This window comes from Neoarius graeffei, chromosome 2 (genome assembly GCF_027579695.1).
Source record: "Neoarius graeffei isolate fNeoGra1 chromosome 2, fNeoGra1.pri, whole genome shotgun sequence".
NCBI lineage: Eukaryota > Metazoa > Chordata > Actinopteri > Siluriformes > Ariidae > Neoarius > Neoarius graeffei.
This window is the reverse complement of record NC_083570.1, coordinates 79,794,428-79,809,055: the sequence shown is the minus strand read 5'-3', so window position 1 is coordinate 79,809,055 and position 14,628 is coordinate 79,794,428. Positions and strand designations below refer to the sequence as shown.

General features: G+C 41.0%; 1 protein-coding gene across 2 annotated transcripts in view; it reads left to right on the top strand.

Annotated features, from left to right (window-relative positions):
- The window catches only part of fanci (FA complementation group I), a 41,798-nt gene that overhangs the window by 26,105 nt on the left and 1,065 nt on the right, over positions 1-14,628 (top strand). For both annotated transcript variants that reach the window (XM_060915012.1, XM_060915011.1), the window contains exons 23-36: positions 128-289; positions 483-662; positions 1,148-1,314; positions 3,044-3,132; positions 3,344-3,460; positions 3,542-3,593; positions 3,937-4,064; positions 6,065-6,130; positions 6,285-6,375; positions 6,502-6,686; positions 13,965-14,021; positions 14,203-14,262; positions 14,358-14,432; positions 14,524-14,619. In XM_060915012.1, coding sequence (XP_060770995.1) covers positions 128-289; positions 483-662; positions 1,148-1,314; positions 3,044-3,132; positions 3,344-3,460; positions 3,542-3,593; positions 3,937-4,064; positions 6,065-6,130; positions 6,285-6,375; positions 6,502-6,686; positions 13,965-14,021; positions 14,203-14,262; positions 14,358-14,432; positions 14,524-14,619 — 1,525 coding nt within the window. The remainder of the gene's footprint in view (positions 1-127; positions 290-482; positions 663-1,147; positions 1,315-3,043; positions 3,133-3,343; positions 3,461-3,541; positions 3,594-3,936; positions 4,065-6,064; positions 6,131-6,284; positions 6,376-6,501; positions 6,687-13,964; positions 14,022-14,202; positions 14,263-14,357; positions 14,433-14,523; positions 14,620-14,628) is intronic.

The window sequence follows — 14,628 nt, the reverse complement described above, 5'->3', positions numbered from 1 at the left end:
GTTTGGTACATCTGCTCTTAGCGATGACCCATTTAGCAATGAAGACTAGTACAATTTGTTTTGATCCATTGAGCACAGAAGGTTTAAAAGACTGTTTGTGTGTGTTTTGTGTTTGTGGCTTGAGCAGCAAAAGCCGTTTTCAGGATGTCCTGGAGCTTTTTAATCGTTACTATAAACTGGCTGAGATCCTGAGGGAGAAGTCAGGAAAGGGCCGGACACCCTCTAGTAAAACTCCCCGCAGTTTGCTCTCTATGGGATTTGTATCCACCTTACTGACTGCTCTCTTCCGGTAAGTAGCAGTGAGCGCGTGTGTTCAATGAGTATGGATTTGAACTTGTCATGGTCACTTAAAAAAAAAAAAGGGACAGAGAAATATACCATGGATCGCATGGTAATCAAGGCATATTCTGCATAAAATAGGAGTCTTCATTGTGGATTGTGGTGGCTCTATTATGAACACTTGTTTGTGTTCTCCTGTGCAGAGACAGTACTCAGACACATGACGAGGCCTTATCGGTGCTGCGCTCCAGTGGAGAGTTCCTTCGCTACAGTGCGAGTGTAGCCCTGCAGAAGATTCAACAGCTGGAGGAGACAGGACACACGGATGGACCTGATGGCCAGAACGCTGACAAGACTTTCCGCCATCTCTGTGAAATCACTAGGTCTCTGCCTATCCAAAACAATTTCTGACTTTAATTACGGACTAATAATGGCGTTTAATTCATGTTATTTTGTTAATAATGGAGTTTTCAGTCGCCATGGCTGGCATGGTTTTTGAGATTGACACTCAGTTGCAAAGGTATAAGGTGCACCATCACTTATTGACCATTATCCAGTACACATACCATTTTAAGTAAACTGTGTAGGTATTCAATTACTGACATTAATCAATCTGCTATACATATTTTATCAGATCTCTCCTCTCCCGACCAAAGGACAACCATGTACTATGTATAACAGTAACTTGGTTGGCGTGCAATTATCCTAAGGTTTTTAAGTGATGATATATGTGCTTGTTGGCCACTTTATTAGACACACCAGCCATGCTGATCTAATTTCTAAGTGTACAATCACAGGCTATGGCATTAATTAATCAAGCAAGCAAGCATGCACTTTCTTAATGTTACCATCTTGTCTCCTTTCTCAGTGTGCTGATGTGGCGATACACCAACATCCCATCATCTGTAGAGGATGCTGGGAAGAAGGAGAAGAGTTGCAGCGTGTCTCTGCTGTGTCTGGAAGGGTTGTTGCGCATCTTTAGTACCATGCTACAACAGTATCCCACCAAAGTGTCCAACTTCCTATGTTCTCTTGGTAGGTCATTTTATACAGTGAGTGAGAATATTCACTATTCCCTTTTTTTTTTTTCTTTTTTTTTTGTTACTGATTATACTTCAAGTGGATACATCCATTTCAAATTTATATTGTCTTGAATTTGTATTTATAAATATGAACAGAAGTATGTATAAATAAGCATAGACAATTATGTGTTTAAAAATAATTGATATGGAAAAAAAAAGTATTCAGAAATTATGTTCAGCTGTATTTATGTACTATGAAGCCTTAATGTGTCAAATATACATTCATCCATTATCTGTAGCCGCTTTATCCTGCTCTACAGGGTCGCAGGCAAGCTGGAGCCTATCCCAGCTGACTACGGGCGAGAGGCGGGGTACACCCTGGACAAGTCGCCAGGTCATCACAGGGCCGACACATAGACACAGACAACCATTCACATTCACACCTACACTCAATTTAGAGTCACCAGTTAGCCTAACCTGCATGTCTTTGGACTGTGGGGGAAACCGGAGCACCCGGAGGAAACCCACGCGGACACGGAGAGAACATGCAAACTCCGCACAGAAAGGCCCTCGCCGGCCACGGGGCTCAAACCTGGACCTTCTTGCTGTGAGGCGACAGTGCTAACCACTACACCACTGTGCCGTCCAAATATACGTTATAATAAAATTATTTTTTTCACATATCCCAACTTTGTTAGGCGGTAGGGTCTGAGTGCAGGGTCAGCCATGATGCGATGCCCCTGGAGCAGGGTTAAAGGCCTTGCTCAAAGGATCAACAGCAGTAGCTTGGCAGTGCTGGGGCTTGAACCATGTAGTGTATATGTATGGTGTGTTTTTTTTAATATATATGGTTATTAGAGTACCAGTCAAAAGTTTGGACACAGCTACCCATTCATAGGTTTTTCTGTATTTTGACTATTTTCTACATTGTAGAACAATACTGAAGACATCAACACTTTGAAATAACATATGGCGCATGTATGGAATTATGTGGTAAACAAAAAAGTGTTAAAGAAATGTTTCGTATTTTAGATTCTTCAGAGTAGCCACCGTTTCCCGTGATGACGCTTTGCACACGATTGGCATTATCTTAACCAGCTTCATGAGGTCGTCACCTGAAATGCTTTTCAATTAACAGGTGTGCCTGTTAAAAAGTTAATTAGTACAATTTCATGCCTTCTTAATATGTTTGAGATCAAACAGTAAATAGTAAATAATAAAAATACAGTACATAGTCCTATTCCACAACTGTAGTAATCCATATTATGTCAAGAACCGCTCAATCAAGTAAAGAAAAACAAAATCCATTATTATTTTGACATGAAGTGTCTTTTAATTAAGAAAAACCACTGAACTGGGTATGTCCAGTTTATTATTATTGTTGTTGTCCATTTTTTATGAACAATTGCCATTAATTCTGCTGTCTAATCTTTTACGATTAGACTTCATCAAGCATTTAAGTGGTCGACAATCACGATCGGTCAAGATCTATTTTTCTGACCAGATTTCTTCTGTGAAGTTGATGGTTCACCGCTATCCTTCCAGGTTTTAATAATGTGTTGGACAGTTCTTAACCCAGTTCCAGTGATTTCAGCAATCTCCCTAGTTGTTTTCTTTGCGTGTTCTTTGTTTTCGATGCAGGCCAATAATTTGAACCTTCTGAAACATGTCTTTTCCACAGGACATTACTGCTGCAGCTTCCTATAGCAGGAATCATAGTAGTGTGTGTCTGTTCCTTTCAGATGTTTGCAGACAGGAGGAGGACGAGGAGGGTGCACCTGAAAGTGCCAACTTGACTGAAAAGACTGCCTTCTATATTCGACAATTTCAGGTAGAAGATTTTGAGTCACATTAATGAACCTGCAGTGAGAGTGCATGCTGCCCAGACTTGCTTTATATAGCTTGGTTAGAGGCAAGGAAAAAACAAAACATGGAACATATAGGACATTTAACTACAGATAATGTCGAGTGAAGTAAATTCTTATCAGACACAAATTTGAAGAAAAACATAATGTGCCAGTTGTGTGTGTGTGTGAGAACAGCGTGCCCTGTTCAGCCAGCTGAGTGGAGGAGAGGAGGACTTCAGCAGCAGAGAGGCCCAGTTGCTGGTCAGTGTCCTCGGTGTGCTCTCCCGCTTGCTGGAGCCCACCTCCCAACAGGTACCCGTTTACACAAATTACTCCCACATGAATATTATTGGAGTCTTTCTGGAATATACTGTATATGCATTTCCTTCACAGTTTCTCCAGATGATTACCTGGACAGTAAAAATCTGCAAAGAAACCAGCTTTGGTAAGCCCTGAATATTCCTCTCTCTGTGCGCGCGCGCGCGTACATAATAATTCAAGTGATATCTCTTCTTGCCTTTCACATGTCTGACGTGCAGACAGATGTGCTCCACTGCAGGGAATGAACAGAGTATTTCATGCAGCTTAAAATAAAAGGAAACGACTTCTAAAATCTGGCAGGCGCATATACTGTGTGTGTGTGTGTGTGTGTGTGTGTGTGTGTGTATATATGTAAAATTAGTTTCATATAAATCCTAAACTTTGTGACTTCTTCAGTTTGAAAGGGTTATTCCCATCCCTTATTGCTTATATGGTCTCTCTCTCTCATTCATACACACACGTCTCAGAGGACATATCCTTCAGTAAGGGTCTACTGTCTCTGCTCTTCAGTCTACATGTCCTCTACAAAAGTCCTGTGTCTCTGCTGTGGGAGCTCTGTCAGGACATTCACAGTCAGCTAGGGGACATAGACCAGGTACGTGTCTCTCTGCCTGTCTAATCTGCAAACATGTGCCGAACCTGTGGACTGATGACGCACACCCCTTCTACACTTAAAACATTTACACAGAACCATGGCCTCACTTTCGTTTATAAATGTCTTGAGACCTCAAGAATGGCACAAGAATAGTTTTAAGCGTTTAAATCTAATATAGTAATTTTTACGATTAAAGTGATTTATATAGGTAGTGGTCTGAGTGAATGGCCTTGACATCCGTAACGTCACAGCAGAAAGTCCATCAGCCTCATCGCCATTTCCGCTATACTAAAACACAGAGCTGACTGCAACTCCGATCCTCCATTTTGAGCTAATTTATCGCCATGCCACGTAGATGTGTTGTTGGCAGGTGGAGCAACATGACAGAAAGTGGATTTATGTTGCGTTCATGGCTCAAGAATGTTCAAACTGCAAAGATTTGGATGCGTTTTGCGAGAAGTTCACGGGCACATTGGGCGCCTATGACATGGTCTCTCCTCTGCTCTGCACGTTTTACTGAAGACTCGTATGAGACCTCTGATCTGTTGAGATGTGTTGGCTATAAGCCCGTATTGAAAAAGGGTGCAATACCAACAATTAAAGGAAAAGAAAACAAGAAAAGGAAAGTATTTATTTTATTTATTTTTATTTTTTTTAAAAGCAAAGTTCAGTTGCACCAGTCCTCCTGGAGTGAGCCGAGGGTTGTTGCTAAACCCCAGGATGGAACGGGACGTGACATATCGCTTGGGCAGTGACCTCCCCGCGGTTGTTGCTAAAACCGGTGACGTCCCGTTCCATCCCAGGTTTTAGTAATTGCCTGAGCCCAGCAGTAATGGTGGAGTACTCAGTATGAAGAAAACAGAGAATGAGTGGACCAGCCGTCTGATTTCTAAACTGGATATTGCTGCCATCTCGCCCTAACGTGGAAGAAGTGAATGAACGGAGAACTGAACGAACAACTGAAAGTCAGATTTTTTTCAAAACAACACAGATGGGTAAGACGCGACTTTCATTTGGATATAAAACAACAAAAACAACACGTTGTTTCCCTGCATTTAGATTAATACATGTAACTTGTATTGTGTGTTTAAGTTCCCGGTATAAGATTATTTAATTTGCTTCAGAACGCGATTGTCTCAGTTCATCTGATTATTTAATTAGCCTTTTACGTTTTATCAGTGAAAATGCATGCGTGTACATGTATGTTGCATAAGTTATAACACCCATCCTGTTTTAATGAGAGTCAACCCACAATCAATGAAGTCAAATCAGTCTTAGTTGAGTGAGTCGGTAACGGTATTTCTTACTTTCACCATAAATTTTTATTTATATGACTTTGGTCTATAGCTGTCAAAGGCGTCGGCCTTAAAACCGGTTACCGCAGTGACGTCACGCACTCAGGGCTGGCTGGCTCAGCGGGGCAGCTCCAATGCCAACTTTGCGGTTGATTTTAACTCTCAAAAAAAAATGGTTTTTTTATTCCTATTTATGCAACATACAAGAGTCAAGGATGGAGATACTATCCACTCAGAAATTTATTTAAAAATAATGGTTCTGCGTATCTGCTTGAAAGGAGTACTCCAGCATTTTTTGACTACAGCATCTGTAGCACACATGATTGTCACAGATAAAAACCTTGCCACATTGATAAAAGAAGGAAAATATTTTACCTTTCACATAAGTGTTTACTACAGTCTAACAACTGCCCTTAGGCTTCATTTATAAGTTAGGCTTAGGTTTCAAGTACAGGTTTTGAGTCCAGACATGTTCCTTTGTCTGTATAACCATGTTAATTTCTCAGTATAACCTTGTCGGTTGTAATCAGTACAGTACACATCGGTTTTTTGTGACTGAGGGAGTGTGTGTCATCCTTGGTACGCCATGCTGTCTTCTTGCGGTCTCTGTGCCAGCTGTGCTTTTCTGTCACACTGTTTTCATTATTGATCATGAGGTCTTCCAGAGTGTTGCATGTTTTTAAATCCCGGTTTCTCTCTGTGCAGGATGTGGAGGTGGAGAAACAGTCTCACTTTGCTATTGTAAGCATGAAGACCGCAGCATCCACCACAGTGAGTTCTCAAATATCATCTCTGACTTACAATAAAACATGATCAGAGATTTGGTTTTCTGATCGGTTTATGTAGCATGTGATCGTTTTAATGACATCTGTGTGCTACAATCCAAGAGACGTTCATCTGATGGATAAAATCACTCCTTCTCTAGCTTTTAGTGTTATCCCAGGTGGGGAGGGTATTGGATGAGGTGGACTGGTTGATTGCCAAGAAAAAAGGCCAGTTAACGTCTGATAAAACAGGTGTGACTTTATATAAAATTAATATACTATAATATTTTATATAAATAATCAGTTGTATCATTTTTATTATTAGTTATACTATTGAGGATAATTAAAATATAACCTGTGTGCATGTCTGTGTGTTAGGAGGCACCTCACAGTCGTCAGCCCATCAGGATCCTGTAGAAAAAGCAGTGACTTTGCAGTTGGGCACACTGCTGACAGCTTTGAATGAGCTTGTGCAAACAGCTCTGCCTCCTGGTACCTGCACAGACGCCCTGCTGCGAGAGCTCAGCCGCACCTACGCCATTCTTACCACCCTCATCAAATACGTGAGAGCCACTCCTAGCAATACACAAGCCTACCAAAATAAAACGTTCTTAAAATACAATACAAAATCGTTATTAATCCTCCCCGTAGAGGATCTTCCAGATTAATTTACAAGGTAATTTTTAAAAAATATATACAGTATTAAACAGGGTCTCCGCGGATCCTTAAAAAGTCTTAAAAAGTCTTATTTTTAATATGTGTTTTTTAAGGTCTTAAAAAGCATTATATTTCGCTATTTTTTGAGCTATGGTATTAAATTTCACATGGGAGGTATTAAATTTCATCCGGGTAGCCTACGGTAAATGAAAAAAAAAACCATATATGTCTGGATTTTTTTTCCGCGCTAACGTTATTTATTCAACCAGCGTCGTTTGTTATCAAGATGCTGAACAAGTAGCACAAGAGCCGTTGTGTGTCTAGCACTAGTTCTAATAGCGCAGGAACCACGCCACAGGGGGCAGTGTGTTCTTTTATCCATGTAGTAGAACCATTGAGAGTAGAGCAGACGAGGAAGAAGTGGTTGAACTTGAACATGAGCGGAGATGGGGAAGTGTAAGTTTAGTAACAAGTGGCTTGAGGAGCCAAAATACAAAAGTTGGCTAACAACAGCAACTTCAGAATATGAAGCGAGATGTAAGGTATGTCGGAAAGACATCAAGTTAACAACAATGGGCTGTAAAGCCCTTGACACTCACTCGAAAGGGGAAAAGCATATGCGCTATGCTGCTAGTCGGGTAACAACAGTCCCCATGCCAATGTTCGCCTCTACGGTCACAAAAAGTGCAACGCCAGCTTTAGCGTCTCCGGCAGCGCTCGAAACTAACGGTGTCCCGACGTCCCGGGGACCATAAAAAATGTCATCGGGACACAAAATTATTATATCTGGGACAATCCCGGGACAATGGAAAAAAATAGATCTAGAAAAAAAATTCTACATTAATATTATTTACAAAGCCGTAACACGTACGTAGACATTCACCTAATTTGTCAATTTTAATTTTAAAACGTTAACAGCGAAAAATACATAGTAGCTACACTTTGGATGCACCTGCATCCGTAGGCTACAGAGCAGCGCATTCTGTTCTAGAATCTTCGGCCGGAGTCCGCATTATATGGGCTTGGAATGGAATTGCTAGCGCACACGCTGCGCCGACTCTTGCCAGAACAAAAATGCTTAAGTGGTTGAAGCGGACCGACCGCGGGGAAGAAACTGAAAGCCCAGACATAACGTCTCCAGGACCTTCAGGATCCAAAGTGTCATCGCCTGGTCTGCAGGCAACGCGAGCAACTGAATGAACTTAATGAACACTGTTAGACACGTTATAAAATACAACAGGAATGCTGTGGCTGGATAACGGAAAAAATGGATAAAATGGATAACGGAAAGTTCATAAAATGGATAACGGAAAGTTCATAAAATGGATAACGGTAATGGTGAAAATTATAAGTTGACCTTATAAGTGCCAACAGATATTCAAGGTATAAGTAGATGAAATGAACATAAAAGGGGTCTTATTTTCAGCTAAAGTGTACTGCAGATGTAGGGAGTTGAAACATTTTCTGAATGAGCTAGTTGGCCCCTTTAAATAAACGGGTATCTATTCATACAGTGAGATCGCCAAAGTTTAATAAACTGAAAATGCAATAACTGTAATTTTGAAGTAGATGATGTATAGGACATGTGTCGCTTGTGTCTTGTGACTTATTGTAAAAATGATATAAAGGGTTCAAAATCGCATAGCTACAAATATAATAGTAACTTCATATGATAATATTAACCACTGGTTATTTCAGAGAGGAAAAAAATGGGGACACTATTGCTTCCATTCGGGACAATGCAACACAGAATTCGGGACCACTGGGGGACACAAAGAAAAAAAGTTAATTTCGAGCCCTGGTCTCCGGGTCCCAGCACAAGTGCTTTCGCGGCATTCGCCCCAACCGCTACGCTGAAGGCAGAAATACTGTGGGTTCTGCAGGAGATGCACTTATTTATTTAAAAAAAAATGCTTTGAACTTAACCTAGAGTGTGCTTTTTTTTTTTTTACTGTACGTATTTGTTCCGCGGTAGTGGTCTTATTTTTTATACTCAGTGGTCTTAAAATGGTCTTAAAAAGTATTATTTTTGCTGGTCAGAAATGTGCAGAGACCCTGTTAAAATGTACGTTGGTGCAGTAATAATAATAAACTAGTTACTTAATCTATACAATAATTTATTTAAATCACCCTTAAAAGCATGTGCGCTAGAGCTTGACTTGATGTTTTAGGGGAACGGTGTTCCATGCTCTGGCACCACAATATATAAGGGACTGTTGTGCAAGTGACATGCGGCATTTGGGCAGACTTGAGCTGTCTCTGTTCCTGGTGTTATATCTGTGAACCTCGGGTCTCATATGATAAAGTTCAGTTAAGTACTGAGGTGCTAAATTATTTCTGATTTTAAACATCATTGTAGCTTCCCTAATGTAAAGAAAGTCAGATACGGGAAGTAGCCTAAGCTGTTCTAAATCTTATGTTATTAAAATTAGAAACCCAGAAGTTACAGTGGTGCTTGAAAGTTTGTGAACCCTATAGAATTTTCTATATTTCTGCATAAATATGACCTAAAACATCATCAGATTTTCACACAAGTCCTAAAAGTAGATAAAGAGAACCCAGTTAAACAAATGAGACAAAAATATTATACTTGGTCATTTATTTATTGAGGAAAATGATCCAATATTACATATCTGTGAGTGGCAAAAGTATGTGAACCTTTGCTTTCAGTATCTGGTGTGGCCCCCTTGTGCAGCAATAACTGCAACTAAACGTTTGCGGTAACTGTTGATCAGTCCTGCACACTGGCTTGGAGGAATTATAGCCCATTCCTCCGTACAGAACAGCTTCAACTCTGGGATGTTGGTTGGTTTCCTCACATGAACTGCTCGCTTCAGGTCCTTCCACAACATTTCGATTGGATTAAGGTCAGGACTTTGACTTGGCCATTCCAAAACATTAACTTTATTCTTCTTTAACCATTCTTTGGTAGAATGACTTGTGTGCTTCGGGTCATTGTCTTGCTGCATGACCCACCTTCTCCTGAGATTCAGTTCATGGACAGATGTCCTGACATTTTCCTTTAGAATTCACTGATATATCATTCAGAATTCATTGTTCCATCAATGATGGCAAGCTGTCCTGGCCCAGATGCAGCAAAACAGGCCCAAACCATGATACTACCACCACCATGTTTCACAGATGGGATAAGGTTCTTATGCTGGAATGCAGTGTTTTCCTTTCTCCAAACATAACGCTTCTCATTTAAACCAAAAAAATTCTATTTTGGTCTCATCCGTCCACAAAACATTTTTTCCAATAGCCTTCTGGCTTGTCCATGTGATCTTTAGCAAACTGCAGACGAGCAGCAATGTCCTTTTTGGAGAGCAGTGGCTTTCTCCTTGCAACCCTGCCATGCACACCATTGTCGTTCAGTGTTCTCCTGATAGTGGACTCATGAACATTAACATTAGCCAGTGTGAGAGAGGCCTTCAGTTACTTAGAAGTTACCCTGGGGTCCTTTGTGACCTCACCAACTATTACACGCCTTGCTCTTGGAGTGATCTTTGTTGGTCAACCACTCCTGGGGAGGGTAACAGTGGTCTTGAATTTCCTCCATTTGTACACAATCTGTCTGACTGTGGATTGGTGGAGTCCAAACTCTTTAGAGATGGTTTTGTAACCTTTTCCAGCCTGATGAGCATCAACAACGCTTTTTCCGAGGTCCTCAGAAATCTCCTTTGTTCGTGCCATGATACACTTCCACAAACGTGTTGTGAAGATCAGACTTTGATAGATCCCTGTTCTTTAAATAAAACAGGGTGCCCACTCACACCTGATTGTCATCCCATTGATTGAAAACACCTGACTCTAATTTCACCTTCAAATTAACTGCTAATCCTAGAGGGTCACATACTTTTGCCACTCACAGATATGTAATTTTGGATCATTTTCCTCAAAAAATAAATGGCCAAGTATAATATTTTTGTCTCATTTGTTTAACTGGGTTCTCTTTATCTACTTTTAGGACTTGTGTGAAAATCTGATGTTGTTTTAGGTCATATTTATGCAGAAATATAGAAAATTCTAAAGGGTTCACAAACTTTCAAGCGCCACTGTAAGTACTGTAGCTTGGTAGTAAAACACAGAAAAGAAGAAAGAAAGAAAGAAAGAAAGAAAGAAAGAAAGAAAGAAAGAAAGCACAACTTTATTCATCACAGACTTGTGAAATTTCCTCTCTGCATTTAACCCATCTGAAGCAGTGAACACGCACATGCGCGTGCACACACGTGAGCAATGAGCGCACACACACATACCCAGAGCAGTGGGCAGCCATGCTAACAGCACCCGGGGAGCAGTTGGGAGTTAGGCGCCTCGCTCAAGGCCACCCCATATTAACCTAACCTGCATGTCTTTGGACTGTGGGGGAAACCGGAGCACCTGGAGGAAACCCACGCGGACACGGGGAGAACATGCAAACTCCACACAGAAAGGCCCTCGCCGGCCGCTGGGTTCGAACCCAGAACCTTTTTGCTGTGAGGCGACCGTACTAACCACTACACCACCGTGCCGCCCAAACTAACCAAACACAATTTTTAATGCTGACTTCTAAAGTATTCTAAACAATCTCTTTTCTGAGCCAAAACAAATTTCATTGGTTAAATACTACAACGCCATTACCAAAAAAGTTGGGATGCTGTGTAAAATATAACTAAAAACCGAATGCGGTGATTTGCAAATCATGGAAGCCATATTATTCATTAACAATAGTACAAAGACAACATATCAGATGTTGAAACTGAGAAATTATTGTTTTTTGAAAAATACATGCTCATTTTGAATTTGATGCCAGCAACAGGTTTCAAAAAAGGTTGGGACAGGGACATGTTTAGTACCGTGTTGCATCAACTCCGTTTTTAACAACACTCTGTAAATGTTTTGGCGCTGAGGAGACCAATTACTGTAGTTTTGAAAGTGAAATATTGTCCAGTTCTTGCTTTTATATAGTGGTCAGCACTGTCGCCTCACAGCAAGAAGGTTCTGGGTTTGAGCCCAGCGGCTGATGAGGGCCTTTCTGTGTGGAGTTTGCATGTTCTCCCTGTGTCTGTATGGGTTTCCTCCGGGTGCTCCGGTTTCCCCCACAGTCCAAAGACATGCAGTTATGTTAACGTGAGGCAGGCTTGGGCTGAAGTGCCCTTGAGCAAGGCACCTAACCCCCAACTGCTCCCCGGGCACTGTAGCATGGCTGCCCACTGCTCTGAGTATGTGTGTCCCCTCATTGCTCGTGTGTGTGTTCGTTCACTGCTTCAGATGGGTTAAATGTAGAGGATGAATTTCACTGTGCTTGAGTGTGCATGTGACAAATAAAGGCTTCTTTTTCTCATCAAGGATTTTAGATGCTCAATAACTTGTGTATATATCGTTCAGTATTAATGCTACCTTCCCAGATGTACAAGGTACCTATGGCATGTGCACTAATGCACCCCATACCATTACAGATGCTAGTTTTTGAACTGTACGCTGATGACAAACCGGATGGTCCCTCTCTCTCTCTTTAGCCTGCAAGATGTGATGTCTGTGATTTTCCAAAAAGAACTTCAAGTTTCAGTTCGTCAGACCATAGGACAGTTTCCCACTTCGCCTCTGTAAATGAGCTAAGGCCCAGAGTAGGCAGTGGTGTTTGTGGATATTGTTTATGTCTGGTTTCTTCTTTGGATGGTAGAATTTTAACTTGCGTTTGTGGATGCAGTGATTGAATGGTGTTCACAGATGCTAGCTTTCTGAAGTGTTCCTGAGCCCATATAGTGATTTTTCCACTACAGAATCGCGTCTGTTTTTGATGCAGTGTCACCTGAGGGCCGAACGATCACAGGCATCCAATAGCGGTTTTTGGCCTTATCCCATGCATACATAATTTCTCTTAATTTTTTAATGATATGTACTGTAGATGATGTGATCCCCAAATTCTTTGCAATTTTACATTGAGGAAAGTTATTTGTAAATTGTTGCACTGTTTACTCATACCCCTTTTCCACCAAATCAGTTCCAGGGCTGGTTCGGGGGCCAGTGCTGGTGCTGGTTCACAACTCGTTCAACTTGCGAGCCAGCTGAGAACCAGTTTGCTTTTCCATAGCTCACGGTGCTAAGGGAAGTTGCGTTGCTGTATACTTCAGTTACGTCGCTACATTTGCATGAATAGTTGGCGTGAATATCGAAGCAAAAACAACATGGAAGAAGCAGCAGCAACAACAACAATAATAATAATAATAATGGATGACTTCGCGTTTGTACAGCTGCTGCTTCTCGTCGCTTAAAAGTGGCGATCTTTCGCAGTCTTGTTATTGTTGTTGGTCTTAACAACTCCACCCCCCCGGCTGATGTAAGCGGTTCTTTCCTCTGGCCCAGCAAAGAGTTGGTGCTAGCCTGGAACCGGTTTTTCTGGCCCCAGAGCCAGTTCTTTGTCAGTGGAAACAGAAAACCCGGTTCCAAACTAAGCACTGGCCCCGAACCAGCCCTGGAACTGCTTTGGTGGAAAAGGGGCAACAGGCACTCTTTCACAGAGCAGTGAACCCATCCCCATCTTTACTTCTGAGAGACTCTGCCTCTCTGGGATGCTCTTTGTATACTTATCCATGTTACTCATCTGTTGCCAATTAACCTAGTTGTGAGATGTTCCACCACGCGTTTTCCAGTCTTTTGTTGCCCCTGTCCCAACTTTTTTTGAAACTTGCTGCTGGCATTGGATTCAAAATGAGCATACTTTTTCATACAACAATAACATTTCTCCATTTCAACATCTGATACATGTTATCTTTGTACTATTTTCAATGAAATATAATGGGGTTTCTCTGATTTTGCAAGTCGTAGCATTCTGTTTTTCTTTGCATTTTACACAGCAGCTTAACTTTTTTTTGGAAACGAGACTGTATTCGGATGATGTAGCATCTGTTCTTGCTTCTGACCTGTCGGATGTGCTGCAGGAAATGAACAAGTATATTTTGTGTGGGTTGAAAAATAAAAAGTAAATTACTTCTAAGATCTGCTATTCGTAGGATATCCCATAGTTCTATGTTAATCCTAAATTTTACATGTGATCTCAGTTTGAGAGGCTTATTCTGTCTCTTATTACGTATCTAATGTTGTCAGTTTCCTTTAAACCATGTTTAATATTTGTGCATACTGAACTGGAAACAGGAACTCCTCATCTACATCACACAAATATGGCATATTTCCTTCTATTGCAGTATATCCAGCTGTGTGTTTCTCATCCTGGTCAACTGCCTGCTCGTCTGGAGAAACTGGTGAGAAAGCTTACTTTAATAGTAGATGTAGAACAATTACAAATTGTTAAATTTTATATATAAACAAAGAGCATGAGAAAAGGCTGCAGGGTCGAAGCAAACTAATCTTATGTATGCATAATGGTTCTTCTCCTCCCCCCTCCATGTTGACATAATGTAAGGTTTGTGTGTGTTCATAAAGGTGAAGCTGTCAGGCTCTCACCTCACCCCTCAGTGCTATTCATTCATCACATATGTACAGGTAAGGTCCTTTTTTTTTTTTTTTTGTTTGCTCAATCTGCTGATCATGCCATCTTTTCACATCATGTTATCTGTTGCATGATGATTTAACTGCAGAGTGGTGAGATGAATGGAGGAATCAGTGAGAGGAAGAAGAAAAGAAAAGAGGAGGAAGCAGTTCTGGCTGCCTCTGTAAGGAATTTTACACTTCTGAATCCCTATATTCACCCAGGACATACTCAACACTTGTATAAATGCTTTCTTTTAAACCATATTGCTTTAGGCTAAGGTTCTTCGGCAAACCAAACCTATCCCCACTCTGATCTTCAATATTGAACAGTATGAAAAGTTTCTAATTGTCCTCTCCAAGAAGTCAAAGGTAAACTGT